This window comes from Lates calcarifer, linkage group LG15, assembly GCF_001640805.2.
Source record: "Lates calcarifer isolate ASB-BC8 linkage group LG15, TLL_Latcal_v3, whole genome shotgun sequence".
Lineage (NCBI taxonomy): Eukaryota > Metazoa > Chordata > Actinopteri > Centropomidae > Lates > Lates calcarifer.
The window spans coordinates 22,082,117-22,100,150 of record NC_066847.1 but is presented as its reverse complement, the minus strand read 5'-3'; the positions used below and the strand labels follow the sequence as shown (position 1 = coordinate 22,100,150).

The 18,034-nt window shown below is 41.4% G+C and overlaps 1 protein-coding gene across 4 annotated transcripts in view; it reads right to left on the bottom strand.

Moving 5' to 3' along the window:
- Window positions 1-4,749: 4,749 nt before the first annotated feature.
- hdac9b (histone deacetylase 9b) overlaps window positions 4,750-18,034 on the bottom strand; it is a 41,234-nt gene continuing 27,949 nt past the window's right edge. For all 4 annotated transcript variants that reach the window (XM_051076412.1, XM_018688387.2, XM_051076413.1 and 1 more), the window contains 8 exons: window positions 17,745-17,868; window positions 17,524-17,645; window positions 12,417-12,548; window positions 11,833-11,948; window positions 10,229-10,351; window positions 9,475-9,652; window positions 9,113-9,327; window positions 4,750-6,911 (listed from right to left, as the gene is read on the bottom strand). In XM_051076412.1, coding sequence (XP_050932369.1) covers window positions 6,576-6,911; window positions 9,113-9,327; window positions 9,475-9,652; window positions 10,229-10,351; window positions 11,833-11,948; window positions 12,417-12,548; window positions 17,524-17,645; window positions 17,745-17,868 — 1,346 coding nt within the window. In that variant the 3' untranslated portion in view covers window positions 4,750-6,575. The remainder of the gene's footprint in view (window positions 6,912-9,112; window positions 9,328-9,474; window positions 9,653-10,228; window positions 10,352-11,832; window positions 11,949-12,416; window positions 12,549-17,523; window positions 17,646-17,744; window positions 17,869-18,034) is intronic.

The following is an 18,034-nucleotide window of genomic DNA, read 5'->3' as shown; positions in this document are numbered from 1 at the left end:
TTATGAAAATGTTGTCTCTTGTGGTTCAGATTGTTGTACATGAAGAAATAACAAGTGGCATTAAATGAAACAACACATGTTTATAATGCATACTGAAAAATAAATCAAGCATTATTTTTGAAATGCAGTGTTTTAGATGTATGAATCTCATAAAGTAGATGATTTAATGTTAAATGACAGGCATGCAGGCCATCAAAGAAGGAAATCTTGGCTCCACAGACAACATAGGCCACAAAGAATCCGACATCTGACATCAGTCCCTTTTTTTTCTGGTTTTCTTTTAGAGGTGCACTTTTTCACACCAACACACAAAACAGTCTCCTCCGTTTGCTGCCAGTGCTGCACTGTCCTACACCTCGAGCATGGTTAACAGCACATGGAAAGAAAAACACCACGTTGTGCTGCTAGGTGCCAGATTCATACAAATCTTGACATGCACACAAGAAAGCTGGAAAATTTCCTTTATGTGCTGTTTTAGCCCTTTGTCATCTTCAACTTTGGTGGGCAAGGCTCAAAATTGTGGTAGTTCATCTCACAAATGACTTCCTCATTTACCTCAGCTTATGAAGCAAACACAGTGTGTCAAACTCTAAGAAAAATAATGACGAACCCAAACTAATCTGATTTGCTAACAGCTAACATCAAACAAATCCTTCATTGTGGCTTTGTGGCATAAATATCATTTATCCCAATGAACATGATATAAGAGGTGCAGATGGGATAGTCATCATAGTAGGGTACAGAAATCTGGCCAGTTGATTAAAGGAGCTAGCAAAATCTGGTATCACTATATAGCTAATGTTACTATTAGCAGCTGTTTACTTACCAGTCTAGAGAAAACGCTGTGAGCTCCGCATTAAACTTCATTCCTTTACTCGCCAGCAGCTGTCTCCAGCGGTGGAAAGCATTCCCACTGTTTTGGCTAAAGTTCTATCACTTCTTTTCTTCTACGAAAGTTAGCATGCTACGCAGCTAGCCCCGGGTAGCTCTGCTCGGAGGGCGTATTATAACCTCTTGTACTGTAAATGCAAAGATGGCGGAAGTTCGTGACAAGCGACCATCACCGTGTGCCGCTCCCGGCAGGTAACCCCGTTCGGCGGCAGAGCAAACGTATAAATAGCCCTTTTAAATTGAGGTTAGAGGTAACATTTCCGGTATGTTAGGTCACAGGTGATAGTGGCTCGTCTGGTGGATGAACAAGCGGAAGATGTGAAGGCACTTCAACCTCTTGATCCTTTCAACAAGGGATGCAAACTGTAACTTAAAAGAACTTAACTTAAACTTTAAATCTCTGTACCTTCTTTATTATTATTATTATTATTATTATTATTATTATTATTAAGGCTCTATGTTTTATAGAAGGGCATAACTAGCACATTAAATGTCCTTTTGCACCATACAAATAAATCCTGTTTTTCCCCTGCAGATAATACTTACAGGAGCCAAAAAAAAAAAAACACGTATAAAAACAGTAGCACTTCAGATTATTGTTCTTCCTCTGATCCTTAGGTTTTTACTGCAAATGCATTGGTTTCAGACTTCTGACAAACTCACAAAATGAACAAAAAACTGATCTCAAAGGCTGCGGCAAATCAAGTGTGTCTTGATCTTGCAAACACTAGAAAAAGAACCGTCCACTTAAGATAGAGTAGGATAGAGCAGGATTATGAAATGTCTTGGAAATGTATGGGGTAATTGTCAGATATGAAATTGTTTTAGTGCCTCTTAGCTTCCAGCAACATCTTTGGATTTTCATCATCACCTATTATACTGTGGACCCAGGTTGTATAATTGGATGGTCAAATTTGTGTTCTGAGATCACTTCGCTGAAGAAAACACAGATAAAGTTCATGATAGTTTTTTACTTACTCCAGCTGAGCAAGGCCATCAACAAAGGTGTGTGTAGGGAAACTCAGCACCTGAATGGCAGCCAAATCAAGAGGGGATCCTGATGTATTTAGTGACATGTAGTGACCTGGGAGTATCATGAGCTGACATCTATTGATTAGAGGCCACAGTCTGAGAGTTGAGTTTCTACAGCTGTTCTGAGTTAACTGGGAAACTTTGGCTTTGCTTGGTCAGGACAACCAGGACTGCCAGGTGGACTTCGTGCCTCTGCTTTAGCAGTTGAACTCCATTCTCATGTGTGATTTCATCTGCTGGTTAGTCTGGGAATTCTCCTTGCAGTCCTTCTGTTATTATTCTAAAAAAAAAAAAACTAACTGTTAACTGTGCACATATCACTACTAGTCTGGAGGTCATTAACTCATTATTAGGCTGCCTAACTAAGTTAGCCTTAAATGATGACCCACACATTTATGACCTTTACATCCAGTCATAACATATACACATTAAACATATAGGAATTCAACTAGAGTCAGAGAGAAAATGTGTCCAACTGGTAACATCATGAATCTCCAGAGTAAGAGTAAGCTTGAGGGTTAGTCTGGACCTTGCATTGCTGGATTTACTGATCTGGATCTGCATTGTTAAAGATATGGACACTACTAATAGTCAGGAAGTGCCAGTCTGTGTTATTGTAGGTAATTTTAATAAGCAAGCAAAGATTGTTCTGTATGGAAAGATGCACTTGAAATAAATGTTCAGGAAGACCTGGATTGTTGCACTGTAGCTCCTTGTCCCAGAGATAATGTAAAGGCTGAAAAAAAGTCTGTAGATATGTGTTGCTCTCTGACTTGGGCTCTGGAGGCTGGTGATTTACCTTTTTTTTTTTTCTTTTTTGCCATGTTTCTGGACATTATTACCAGTTGCAGTCAGGTGAATAGCATCAGCTGAGTTTTGGTAACTTTGACCTGCTCTGTATTAAGAATTTCTTGCAAAAAAGTAAGACACACTTTACATACTGGGAAAAATGAAATAAATAAATAAATACAGAACATTTGGTTATTTTTCTGGATAAAATGAGATTTTTCACATTTATGTCGACTGCTATGAACTATGCTATTGCAGAAGAGAGAAACTGGGGTTGAAGAGGTTGAATACTGGAGGTGGATAAATTAAGTGATAAAACAGAACGAGAAATGTTGAAGATTTGCCATTTGTAAGTGAGACCCCTATTCTCTAGTGGTATTTCTTTTAAATCTGTAGTGGTTGTAAGTGGTAGCTGATTGCATTCACTTTGGATCTCTGGTATAAATCAGATGTGTAGGCTACAGTGGAATGAACACCAGAGGGGCACCATGTTTAGCAATGATAAAATAAATGCACTATGACTAATTTCCTGATTAAATTAACCTCATGTAGTTTAACTTACTTAGAATTAGATGCATTTTATTTGCAAACACCCACTGTCTTACATTGTCAACTATGAAATGTATTTTTGCAAAGGCAACAATGCTCCATAAACAGAAAGTTGAGGCAATAAATGAATCCCGATGCGTGTGTTTTGAGCTTTTAGGTCCAGTTTATGTGGTATAAATATGTAAATCCAGGGTTTTAACTGTTGTCAGCAGTACAGTGCTTAGAATGCATTTTGCTGTGACTTTGCAATTCTAACTCACTGGCTTCAAAACACTGAGACATTATTTCATTATCTGGCAGGTTTTTTGAGTGTAAAAATTAGATTTCTCTTTGCTCCTCATGCATTAGAAATAAAGCCATTTGAGTTGCCGCCTTGGGATTTGGGACTCTGCAAAGTTATCATCACCATCATCCACACTCTGTCTTATATGCATGTGCACACAGCATCCAAATGACTTTTCGTTTATAGCGCCGTAGGTGATTAAAACTCAGGCCTCACCTAGGGTCTAATCCATTTAGAGGAAATAGGTGGGTTTATGTCTTCCTTACTTCCTTACACCTTTAAAAATGCTTGTTTGCTTTTACAACTGGCTCTGCGCACAGCTGGGGAGGGGCGGTACAGATGGATTAAAGCTTCGTTATTTTTTCTGCCTTTGTAACAGCTCATTTAAAATCACAAGGGCCTGAAGCCCAAGACAGATGGAACCTACTTAAGAAAGAGTCAGTGTCTAATTTAACTCAAATACTTCCTAATGTGAAGTAACACTACACCTTTGTGAAAATACTTTAGAAGATCTCATGAAAGTTTCATGACGGAGTGTGTCTATTTGGGTAAAATGTATTGTTTCATATAATATGCCATCTATTAAAGGTCTTACTGGAACCATCACATGTGGAGTGCTCACATGTGGGCCCCCTGACTTTGTACAGTCATTATTTGGTGACTTTTGCCATTTTAAAGATGCTCTGAGTGGTGTTTTTCAGACAGCAACATTAGACTATGAGTGAACCTTTCCAGGATCATCATTGCGTGTATAGCATATCAGGCCAGTCCCATGACCTAAGCTTGCTGTGAAATTGCTTAAGCTTGGTTTGAAAGTATCCACATAAGTCATCTATCACCCACTCGCAGTTCACCTTATCTTGACTGCTCTAGTACTGCCACAAGAAGCCTTGCTTGCTCACATCAAAGAAATGTTTTGAAAGCCTCTTAAGCTCCCTTTAAAGGGTTACACAGATCCCCCTGAAAATAAAGAGCTGGGTTATAGGACCTAGTGTGGGAAAAGCGAGCTGAGCTAATGATTTAGGCAGTCCATTTGAGATGCTAATTTCAAAATAATCAAAAATGTAATTTGCAAATTTGCAAAGACAAAAAGTTTTGAAAGGTTTCCTGAAAGCCTTAGAGGAGTATGGTGTGCTTTCTGTCCACTGCATGCATCCTCATAATGAAACAGGAATAACATAAACGAGCTGCAAAATGCACCAGCATCAGAGGTAAATGAACTTTATTTTAAAAAAGAAAGGTTTATCACACAAGGCAAAAAAAGAGAAGAAAACTGCAAACTGCTATGAACAGACCACAGGACCCGTACCCCCACCCTCCACCCTCCACCCGCCACCCCACTGACAGCAAAGGGGTTCTCGTTACAACCAAATCAAAGGAGCAAGAGAACAAGACTCACATTGTTCTGATTGTGTTTACTTACACTAAAAACATTAAAACCGGACAGTCTGAATGTACAGTATAAGACAGACAGTTTTGATTTTCACATGAATCCAAACACAGGACCTCATACTAGCATTTTTTTCTTTTTTCTTTTTTTACATTTAGTCGACGGTACAAATGAAACAGGAAGGTTTACGGCTATGCAATACATTTGATTGATCACTTTAAGACAGACTATACATGTCGCAATGGGCACTTTCAGGGGAAAACAGGCTTGAAAAAAAAAAAAAGAAGAAGAAGCAAGGTCCCATCCAGGGTTTTTTATTGAAGTAACATCAAACCTGCATATTGAGGTAACCATGTCACTGGGGAATATGAAGGAAGCGATTCCCTTTAAAAAGGACTCCCTTAACCATATCCCCACTCACTTTGTAATTCGCCTTGACAGTAAATCAATTCTCAAGCCTGGCCCCTTGGACTCCTCCAACCCTAGGTCCTCCTCTCTCAACATTCCTGCACACATGAATCACTCCAACTCCTGGCTTCTAGAAGGCATTTCCTGCCCGGCCCTCTCTCTCTCTCTCTCTCTCTCTCTCTCTTTCTTTCTCTCTTTCTCTCTTTTCTCTCTGTCTGACTCTTCTGCTGAAAGCTGGGCAGGAACCCGGCCCGAGCTTTGATTTGGACCCAGAGGGAGGGAGGGAGGAGAGCTCAGCTTAACACAAGAGCCCCGGCTCTGGGACCGCTCAGTGAGAGAGTGAAAGAGGGAGAGGGGGGGAGGGAGGGAGGGAGAGAGAGAGAGAGAGAGAGAGAGAGAGAGAGAGAGAGAGAGAGTGAGAGAGAGAGAGAGAGAGAGAGTCACAGAGGCTGGGGATGTGTTGGGAGATGCCTGCACACCCAAGCAGGGATTTAGTGCTTTATCCTTAAAATTGCAATATGAGCAGCGGACCATATTCCAATGGCAATATCACTCCCAGAGCAAAACTCTGCTCTGGGGGAGCGTTCTCTGTTAGGATTTAAGTATACATTCCCTCTAAGACAGATGGTCATTATTTCAATTCTGAGACCACTTAACATGGAACATCATCACAGATTTGTTAGAACAACAGAGTATGTAGTGTTTTAAACTCTCTAACACACTGTCAGGACTTGATGACAGTTCTCAACGCTGAAGTGGGTAGAAGCGCATTCAGATATTTTATGGCAAAAATGTACACAATGGGAACATAAATTGGCTCTTCAAAGCTGTACACCTGTTCGACCTTCCCTCTAGAAATCATCTTTAAATGCTAAATGCACAATATATGTACATACAACTTTTTTTGTCACTTGACGACCAAAGCAGCTCTTAAAAAGAATGGTCTAAATTTTCGTTGTATTATATAAACAAAAGAGAAACGTACATATTTTACAGAGATCACTACACAAAGATCACAAACAGAGAGTCTTAGAGTGTGGGATGAGTGAGGCTGCAGCTGAGTGAGAAGGGGTCATATGTCATGACAGGGAGAGCTGGCCTACTGTGCAATGGCTGCTGTGTTTGTGTGTGTGTGTGTGTGTGTGTGTGTGTATGTAGGGATGTAGATTCACGTTTGCAGTGACTTGTTTATCTGCGAATGTTGTGAGTGTGTGATCTCATCTTCTTCCCTTCTCAGATCATAGCTCTTATCACCAGCCTCCCTTTGACCTGGTGAAGATAGGCGCTCTGCTCTGACTCTAAGCTCTGATTGGTCAGAGCCTCATCCTCGCTATCAATCGGCTCCTCTTTGACCCTGATGACCCCGCAGTGAGCATCAGGGAGCTCGGCACTTGAGCCGCTGCTGCTGCTACTGCTGAGCGTGTGCTTCCGGATGACTCCTCCAGGGGGCAGCCTATCCTCCTGCATGCTCTCCAACAGCTCTCCGTGCTGCTGTTCCTCCTGTTCTTCCTCTGACTCCTGCAGGTGTGCGCTGGGCTGACGTAACTGCTCGATGGACTTGGACAGCAGCTGCAGGACACATAGACTCCACATCAGTGATGACATCATGTAGGCAATGAACTTCAATAATCAAACTTTTATCAGTGCAAAGCAAGAAGTATCAACACAATCTCTGTAACAACATCAATAACATATAAATGTGTCATACATTACGATTAGTCATTTTCAGACTGCCAAAACCTACAGTAACTACAAAATTGGAGGAAACAGGCAAAGTGTACTGTGCAATTTAGGATACACAAGCCACAGTGGTAGGCATTTTCATGTTGAAAAATCTAATCTGACACTGTGTTTTGCTAAATAAAATGCTCCTCTCACACTGGATCAAAACACAACAGAAACAAAAACTGACATTTATATAGCCAAGTACAAGTGCAGTCAAATATCTGCAGTCAAAGGGAAATGTCCGACTGATAAAGTGTCTGGCTGGTGGCTTTGGTAAACTACATTTTAAGGAGGTTTAAGAGTGGAAGCAGATTAGGCATTGTTCTTGCCTTTTAATATGAGTTAATAAACATTCAATAATGGCAACTGTCCCAGGTAAGTGCAGTAAGTAAGTACAGTTCAGAATGTTTTTCTCTGTAAACTGTGATTATATTCTGCAAACACCGGAGCCAAGGTACCAGTGTATGGAGCATGTTATTGTATAGGCTAGCTAAAGAGGTCCTCTCCATGGGTAACAATTTATGAGGACATCAAACTACACTCTGAAGCTCAGCAGTGCACAGATTTTTACCACGTCTGTTCATCAAAAATCTTTTAAACAGTCAAACAGAGTATTAACTATCCATTCTGATTTTCAGGTGGACCTGGAACTGAGCGAAAGAGGCCTCAAAATGTGAATGACGTGTTTGCATTTACGGAAACAGGTTAAAACTCTTATGTAGTGGGATGTTTCACTGTCTTGCAGCTTTGTTAAATCAAAGCCATTGTAATGGTGCCATGATATGATTGCTAGACCACAAGAGGGCTCCATAAACAGGCTGGGAAGTGCCTACCCTTGACCAGCTGGTAACCAACAACATTACTGTCTACAGAATGTAGGCCTTATATAAATATCCCTTCAGCTATAAGAATTAGCCTTCTTAGTTTGGCATTAGTAAACACTGTTCATACCTCTTCCAAAAATCCCTAAGCTCTTGTAATTTTCCATTAGTGCCCCCTACTGTCACAGGCACTAAAGGACGTTTAAAAACAACCACAGACAGGCCTCTACTAGGAAATTAATTAGGGCAATGTTTCGGAGATCCCTCTCAATAAACACTGAGGGCTCATCCCTGATTAGTGGCCATTTATAACCTCCACTTAAAGAGGCTTTACTTGCGATCTCATTGGCCTGAGTGATCACAGCCGGGCCTGTTCACGTGTTTCTAGACAAGATGTTGCAATTATTTCAAAGCCCTTTTCAAATCAAATGAACACCACAGAGTACTTTTCAATAAATACAGCAGATATTAAAACTAATCTCAGCTGCCTGGCAGTGACACTGTTGGTTGTTTTTAGTGTTACAGGGGAACTCAAACAGAAACTGTGGAAGTTGAACATCTGTACTGTACAACTCAGTATGTGCTTGTGGCGCTTTGTGCTTTTTTATTACTTCCAGGTAAGAGCTGCTCTACGGTTCCCATGGCTCTTTCAGGGCCCAGTATTGGGACACATCAGTATGTGAGCTCACACAATGCTGCCTTTCACAGTGTCTGCCACCTCACACACGTCCCTCACCAGAATAATTACACTCTGTGTATAGCGAGGTCACCTCGGCTAGCTAACAGAAACACAAATATTGCTACAGAGGAACAAAATGTATTCTGGGCACTTTTTTCCTTCACTTGAACTTAGCTTGAATTGAATTTCACAGAGTTAGCATGTGAAAAGCACTGATGCCTTAAGCTATGATAACAGAATTAGTGCAGGGAAAGCATTTCTTCTCCATTTGAAGTCAGGCAGAAGGTCTTTGCTTCGCAGAAATAACACCAGGATTCCCGGGAAGAACAGACTAGGGCCTGGGTCTGTAAACTTGAGCTACCACAGATGATTTTACAAAAGGCTAAAAATAGATTAGCATTTGTGTGTTTAAAATGATTAAATCAGACTCCCTGCAGTAAAATGAGACCTCACGAGACCTGAAAAGAAATACAGAATGCTGCGAAAAGCAATCTGAAAGTCAAAATCCTCCCTTGTGATTTCAATATTGATGAATGGCACAATACCTTATTTATATGGACCTGCTGCTGGTACTGTTTCTGTTTCTCCAGGAAGTGCTGGTGTTGCTGCTGGATTACAAGTTGGGCCAGTGTGTTCTGAGGCAGTGGAGCCGACTGGGTCCGGTTCAAGGGCCGGTGTTTTGGTAGTTTAGGCCGACTGCTGGAGGGGCGATCCTTCATGGCCAGAGGGGACTGAGGGTGGGACGACATTGAGCTTTGGCCTTCACAAGGAGAAAAAAAAGACCAAAGACTTTTATTAAGTTTCTCATAAATCATACTGTAAATTTGTTGCATTTACAGCAGAAGAATAAGTAATGTAACACAATGAAAGGTAACATAATGCTTGAATACAAGGAAAGAAGACTTACCAGAGGAGAGGATCTTCTGCTGCCTCATCTGCTCCTTCTGGAGGAGGTGTTGGAGGAGAGCCTGGTGACTAGGGCTCACCTTAGACTCCAGGGCTGTCTGAAGGGGCACAGGACCCAGGAGATGCCCAGGCAGCCCATGCTTGATTTCTGTTGATCTGTCTTTCAACCCCATGGCAGCCTGAGAGGAAAGAAAAGATGATGGAAGTCCTGATTATCTGTTAATTCATACTTCACATGCTTTGCACCAGGACCTTATGATAATTTGTACGAATTATAACTGTTCATTTAAACAAGCCAGATTCAAAAATATCAGCTGTTTTTTTATGAATGAATATATGCTGAAATCAGAGACCATCAATGGCTGGAGGTTACCACAGCTGATTAACAGGCCTGTGTGGAATGTGCCAGAGCTAAAAGATGATATATCATCTGCTGTGTTATCAGGAGCTGCACTTGAGTGGACTTGGACTTTTTAAAGTTGTGATAAATGAGGTAATAGGGGAAGATAAGAGCATGCCTGACACAAGACACTGCAGAATAATATTTATCTAAGGGCGATAAAATCACCTGGGGCCACAGGTCAGAGACCTGGGTTCATACGGAGAACCCAGACGGCCACTGATGGCAGCGGTTTGCAACTTACAGACTGAGTTGAAAGGCTTACCATCACCGAATGACTAAACCTCCTGTATTAAGCAAGATTTCATGTGAAACATTTGGGTTATCTAAGAATGCCTGCAAAATTTGTACTCACACTAATGGGTGAGGATGCAGTCGAAAGCCCCAAGGAGATGTTGGGTAAGGAGGGAGATGTGTATAAGCTCAGCATGGACACGGAGCCCTCGGGTCGGAACAGTCTGGGCTGTGAAGGCCATCTCTGCATCAAACACACAGGACAGAGCAAAAGACAGAGAGATTTAGGAGGAGGCAACAGATTTAGAAATCCCACTCTGGACAATTTAAAAGGCAACATGAGCAGCGGCATAAACCTTAATGCACTATGACGAACAACAGCCCTCCTAGCTGCAAACGGAAAGGTATGAGTTTTTATGATGGATGATATAAAGGAGTGGCAGGCAGCAAACGTTTCCTGGAGCTTCACAGAATGGCACCAGTGAGGATGATATGCTGTTATAAAACATCGCAAACCTCTAAATCCACTGCTGCACTCTCAGTTCTTCAGTCCCCCAATGGCTTGCTGCCTTTTCTTACTCCCCGATCCCCACCCTCAGGCTACTCTCTCAGAGAACATCAGCACTGGGGCATACTTCCTGTACCCAGCAGAGCAGTGGACCAGCATGTGGTTTTGGAACAGCCATGTTTATCCTTCCAACCCCTACCAGTACTCAGTGACCTGTATGTGGATATCCGGCCCATATTTGACCCAAGGGACCTGTTCCCTCTGAAAAAGGATACCTAATGTAACGGTGCACAAACATGCCTTGCTTTTGCAACAGGCATGAGGTCTATGGGCAGCCCCACAGTCCACCAGTGACTTTCATGAGAGCCTCAGCTTGGGCTGATACAATAGCAATCCTGTGTGTTTATGTTGTTAGCATGTGGGTGTCTTTGGCTACCAGTGCCTGGGATATCAATTAAACTCCACAGTTTGTCTGTCTCCCTAAGCCCCAACCTTCAGCCCCACGTCAGGGCGTCTCTTCATTCTCTGTGTCGCTGGAGGTCCCTGGGAGAGTAAACAGCGATGGTTAAGAAAAACACAGCTGTTCTGGTAAGACTGTTCAGAGATGTGTCATATCTGCCACCCTCTATAATGGTCTGCTTTGTGAGCTCGGTCCAAGGGGAGCTCTGGTCAGTAACTCAGCCATGAATCTATTGGGAAACGCCTCAGAACAACTCAGTACAGGCATACAGCCAGGCCAGTGACAGAAACACCATTACAAGCCAACAGAAACCTTACAGCCAAAATAAAGATTTTTTTTCTTTTTTTGCAAAACATAAAACTGATTGTACAGCACATCTGGAAAAAAAAATCCTGGATAGAAAAATGTGCAGCATTTAAATTTTTCTGTTGTTTTTGCACTGTCTGTGTTCAGAATTTTAACACTGATAGAGTCCATTTATTTTCCTGCATAATGTGTCATCTTTACGCAAGTAATCAGACATGTGGGTCAAGCTGTGCCTCTTTAATGTCAGTGTGGGGAGCCATTTTCATTGGAGTGTAACAGACAGAGGACAACTGGCTGTTTTTATAGCTGCAAGCAAAAGGGCAAGACAGGCGCTAAGTGCCCTGACGGGAAGTAATAGTTTTGATATTCATATTATTTCCACACAGAACAGCATCAGAAGTAAGCTTTTTGCTTTATTTCTTTGGCAAATGTTCGTGACTTATAAACATACCTCAGTTTTTGTGGTAGTAGGCAGAGAGGAGGGTCCATTTTCAGCCCCCAAGGCACTGGAGGCCCCTATGGGAGAGCTGGGGCCAGAGCCAGGGGCACTGTTAGTTGGTGTAGAGTCTAAGGAAACATTAAGGAGTTAGACACAATATGCATGGTCACTCTCTACTCTCAACACACATACACAGAGGTTTGGCATAACAGCTGCGGCATCCCAACAGTTTAATGTATGTGGTCATGGCTGCCTGATTACAATGGCCTTTCTTACACTGAAGTCCAAATGCATAGCATAATTGCCGATTCTTATCCAGCTCTGTAATAACAACACTAGGATGTAGGCTTGTATTGTTTTCAGGGAACATTTTAAACACCAGATAATGTGATGTAGACGATTTTCCACATATGTTGTAGCAGGAAAAATAAAAATAAAATTGTAATCTATAGACTGGACTAACGATCTGTCCAGGGTGTACCCCGCCTCTCGCCCAGTGTCAGCTGGGATAGACTCCAGCCCCCCCACAACCCTTAACGGATAAGCGGTATAGATAATGAATGAATGAATGAATGTAATCTATGGACACTACACACCCATTAGCTCCAGGGCCCTCTTCTTGTAAGGAGTCATGATGTTTCCATCTCTTCTCTTTAGCATTGGACTGCTCCTCCTCTCTGCTACCTTCTGCTTCAGTCGGGATCGTACCTTCAGGTTGGGCTCAGAGGCTAAAACATGAGGAACAGATATTATTTTCTGTGAGTCATCAGTATTTAGAGATACATCTCACATGGAGATAAATTATACAATCATGTGAGTGTACTGTGGTTATTTTTATTGAAAGTAACAGTATGCTTTTATACAGCCTGAATGAAATGAGCATTATCAAAGGAAATCATCATAAAATAAGAGGAAGCTAAAAGAGAAATAAAAAGACTAATAAATCAGTTGAATAATGAGAAATGTTGTCACGCTTTGACATGTAACAATTTCAGTTTCAGTGAAATTCAGAGCAGGTTTCAGATAAATTAAATGAGTCAGGATTGGGCCCATTTCCACCTCATCTGGACTAAATTAGGTTGAGCAACACACGGGCTCTAAGTGAAATAGTCCGCTACCTGCCGCCCTGGTGACCACAGTCTGATACAGTAGCAACAGTTAAACTAACACAAAAACATGGCAGATGTTTCAGGCCCTCCCTACCCCCCCTTCCCCCTCCCCCACTTCTTAATGCAAAACAGAGATACCCGAATACAGGGTCCGAACACACTCCTCCCAAGTCGCACACATGCTCTCTCTCTCTCTCTCTCTCTCTCTCTCTCTCTCTCTTTCTCACACACACACACACACACACACACACACAGGCTAGCCTGAACTGATCCAGACTTATAAATCCAGTCCATCAGTGTTGACAGAAAAGCTGACGTAATATTCTTCACAAGAGACATATTGCTTTTAGACTTTTCAACTGGTATTAATGATGGATTTAAAGACATTTGTCAAATATTGGCACGTTGTCTCACTTTAGATTATCTAATCATTTTTAAGCCCTTACTTAACCAGGATAGATTTAAGGAGTCCTTTCCAGGAACGCCCAACTACACACTAACACCATTACACACAATTGATAATTGCCATCCCTGAAGTGCAAAAGCAAAGCCAAGTCTGATGACACTGAATTTTAGTCTGCCTATGCCGTTGTTTCTAAAGGACCGACACAAGAGTGTAACTACTAAACAGGGGCATAACCAGGGACTTACAAAATACTGAGGTCTAAGAGACTCAGCAGGATTAAGATAATGTGGAGCACAGAGATAATTATGTTCTTTATTTTGCCTTTAATTTGGTGATTAAATTTGATAAGAGAATGTATTTTTGCAAAATACCAATAGATTAAGCTTGAAAACAGATTTGACAGTGGAAAAATTATATAATGCAAAGAATTTTGCAAAAACTGGGGGTTGAATCAAGTCAACGAACTGATTATGAATAATGTAAGCATCAGTTATATAACTGCAAGTAAGTGCTTTTGTGTCTAACTGTTGAGTCGTGCTCCTGTCTAGTCACAGTGACAGTGACTCACTAGGTCAATGCGTCTCATACGGCCTTCCCATCAACCCTTTGGACACGGAATCCCACAGCTAGCTTTACACACTCAAATAAACAAGCAGAATAGATAAGCTGGTCTTTTGACTGAAAGCCAGAGCACAAAGCTGTATTGAAGTTATGTAAACACACAATAGTTACACAATAGTCAACCTGTTTCAATTATTTAATTCTGATCAATAATTAAATAGGTCTTTTTGCGGTGTGCAACATACAGCTATACATAAGGAAATGGGGCTATGACGTGGGTGCACTGCAGGGAGCAGGAGAGGGAGCGGTGATGGGGGCACAGCTAGGAGAGTGGGCCAGATGCTGCTATTTCTGGCTTTTGTCAAAAGCAGCAAAACCCTCTTCCCTAATACGTGGCACAGACCTCTAATCCTGTGGGTGTGAGGTAGAATGAAAGAGAGCGAGGGAGGAAGAATGGAGGCAGGAGAGATAAATGGAGAGAAAACGCTGTTGGGAGTCGTATGAATTTGCTTCACGCCCTGCTGCCTTGATTGCTTTCTATTTTTACACGCTGCTGCCACCAAGCTACGCATCCCAATTGGTCGCCACGGGAACGCCAGACAGCAGCACAGGAACAAACACTTTCTCACTGGTCTCCATGGATAAAATGCCCTGGTGCACAGTGCAACAGGAGGGAGAACGACGGCAGCAGCAAAGCACATACGCAGTACACCTGGGTCATTTCTGCTCTGGCTTCTCAGTTAACAAAAACATACATTAATGCCAGCAATATACCACAGTCATAAATCAATCACCTTATTACATTTAAAAGTGGTGCTGCAGGGCTAGTGGCTTTGCAAGTTAATGTGTTATGCTATCTCCACTTAATCAGAATTTTAAATCTGCCGCCACTGTGAGTGTCTGTGTCCATTAGGGCCTGGACCAGGACAGATGGCTGTGTGGAAAGCTGAGGTGTGTGTTCTGTACATTAGGAGGGCTGCTATGCATTTTACCTGATTTTCTTGTGTAAGCTGAGGCTGAAATGAATGAATTAGTGCTTACGTTCACCCAAAGCTAAGTTACAGCTCCTCAGCGTTTGGATGTTCTGTGTCGTAAGAGTTCAACTCTTTCATTCATGTTTCCACACAAACTTTACTTTGATATGCTTTGGGCTTTACAGTTTTACCATTGTAGGATTATTTCTGAAAATCTTTCCTGCACCTGCTGAATGCACACATTTGGTAACTGGGTCAAGACCAGAGAGGGTGTTGCACTTCTTACTGCTAAGCTGTGACTATTCTTGGCACAGACTACCGCGTGCCCTCGGTCCGGTCTATTCTAGTCGCTGGAAGTGAAACAAAGAGGATATATACCAAGTAAACAAGTTAATCACGTGAAATTCTTCAAACAGCTTTTTTGGGTGGGGGAGATAAGACCAAGGGCATCGCTGTTATTATGTGTTTTTAAAGATGAATTCACCATTAAGAAGACCAAATCAAACCCACTGATCAAAGCACACGTTGTTTCTTTAGCTGGGTATTTTCAGTACAAATTATATATTTATATTTGTTCCAGTGCTATTATATTGTCTTCTACGTGTACATACTAAATAGTGTGCTTAACATGGACTGGTTGCTGAATCTAAGTTGTTAAAAAGGCTTTTCAGAAACACATGACAAAAAATTTCCTTTGTTGAATGGGGTAAGAAAAATGTATATTCATTAACTTCTATTTCCAGGGAAAAGAATGTAAATACATTAACCTTACTTGAATAAAATTCACATTTCAAGCTGAAACCTACATTTTTAGAAAATATTTACTGTTCATTTACAGTACATTGTGTAAGACTTGGTGTCTCACACAATATAAGTGTAAACAGTGTTACGTGCACATCATAAACCTCGGTGTGAACCTCAGACTAAACCAGAAAAAGATGATTCTTTGCCCTTTGGCCAAATGAAGCAGTGGGAGTCTAACATGGAGCATTCGAGTCATCTCCACTTTGTTTTGAGAGAGCTATCTTTGCTTAAACAAACAGTCCTGTTGTGGCTCATCCTGCCTGTGTCAGTCCTAAGTCGGCAACACCTGCCAATCAGCTACCAGTGATGGCCAGCAACTTCAGGAACAACACTACCTTTGTGTGAGCCCCCCCCCCCCCCCTTGGCGTGCCAAGCTCTCAGAGGACTTTAATGAAGACAGACAGGAAGTGGGGGAGAAAGGCCTGAGCAGGAAATGACCACATATAGATTTAGGAATCCAAAGAACAAGAAATAGTTTTATCAGTGTAAAAGAGTCAGGCACAGAAATGGGGAGATGATAAAACCATGAATGAGAGGATGAAAATGTCATCTCTGAGCAGCAGAGAGACTGAAATTTTATCCCTCCAGTTATTTGTTTAAACCTGCCTTTTTGTATTCACAGAGGAAGGCAAAAAATGCTACCATAAACGGCGTCTCTGTTATTTTAGAAAAACTGTCTTCAACTGGTTTTACACTTGTGAAGCAACTCCTCACATTGTGGGTCTAAAGGCATGTCTTGGAGATGTAAATATATATTTACAAGAGGTATTTCTCTGTTCTGAAGATGTGAAGATTCAAAGAGATTACAATAAATAAAAGCTCTCAAAGCTCTCATTTACCTTCCTGATATTTATTTTTGCAATACAGTCACTTTATTTTACAAGATATAATTCCTTTGCCTGATCTCTAAATTGTGTATACACACAAGATGACAGGCCTGTAGTTAAATAACTCAACAAGTATAATTGTTTTCCAATGTAATTAAAAGAGACACAGAAGGGAAAAGAGCATAATGTAATTTGGTGACCTCATTGCCGAATTATGAAGTTTTCAGCTTGGCGAGCACTTGTGCTCGTGCAAACCATGAGAGGAAGGAATTATTCTTATTTGCTCAGCCATCCCCGAAGGGTTCCTCAAACTTTAAACCAACAAACCTGAGCTGCTTTTTAGTGGAAACCTGCGTCTTTTCAAAATAGTTTTTAAAGCCCATAACTCAGGAGAAATTAATCTGCTTTAATTCTCTCATTTAGCACTGAACAGTTTGAAGCCTTGGTATTTGGTTTATTATTGTAACATAGGGACAAATGTGGTTCCTTTTAAATAATGGCGAGATAATTTCAGTACAAATAACAGTAATTAAAATTTAAACTTGTGAAGTGAAAACATGCAATTAAAGTGTGTTGTTGTCTGTGTTCAGCTGGTATGTTTTTGAATAATCCAAACATGAATAAGGAAGGTTTAAACTACTTTTTTGACATGTGTCACCTCAGATGAAAGTTTTGTGTTGAGCCCTGGGGGAATGAGGAGGGGGCAGGGGTCATAATGAGCCTAACTGATGTTATTAGCAGGTCATCAGCAACCTCAGGAAATACTCACTGGGTACACCGACCCCTTGGCTGACAAGGGTCAAAAAGACATTCACTGTATTAATAACCCAGTGTAGCAAATGGAAAATTACAACTAGGAGGCAACAACTAAAACACTCACTGATATCTTTTTACCTAGCTGTGTGAGTTATGCATGCAAGTATGTATGTACATTCGCATTTTTATGTCTGTGCTGTGTGTGTGAGTGTGTGTGTGTGTGTGTGTGTGTGTGGGTGTGGGTGTGTCTGTGCAAATTAGCAAACCTGTCTTCCTCAAGGGGAAGTCGTCCTTGCTCTCTATGGGTGATGGCAGAGTATACTGGCAGGTGGGGGATGTGCCACCCAGAGGTGGAGAGCTTTGGTCCAGTGATGTGTGGTGGGAGGACCTGATCACACACATAATATCATGATATGAACTATGTTTCTATGCAATTTAAATATAGTATTTATTTCTTTATGTCATTCTAAAAAAAAAAACAACTTACGTGTACCAGAGTTTCGGGTGGTGGATGAAAGAATGATTGGCTCCATTACTGGCAGGGTCCTTTGCTGATTTGCTCAACAGAAACTCTTGGAGTTTCTGCTTCACCTCGGTACTGGCCACTGCACCTGTGAGACCAAAAGGCAGAACCAAAGGGATTGGGGTCACCCTAGGGCTATGACTCATGGCATATTATTGCCTAGATAATATTAAAAATCTAACTTTAACCGTATGTAACTTGAAGATTTCCCCATCTGTTTCCCTACATTAGATTTAACTTATTTCTAAAATTCA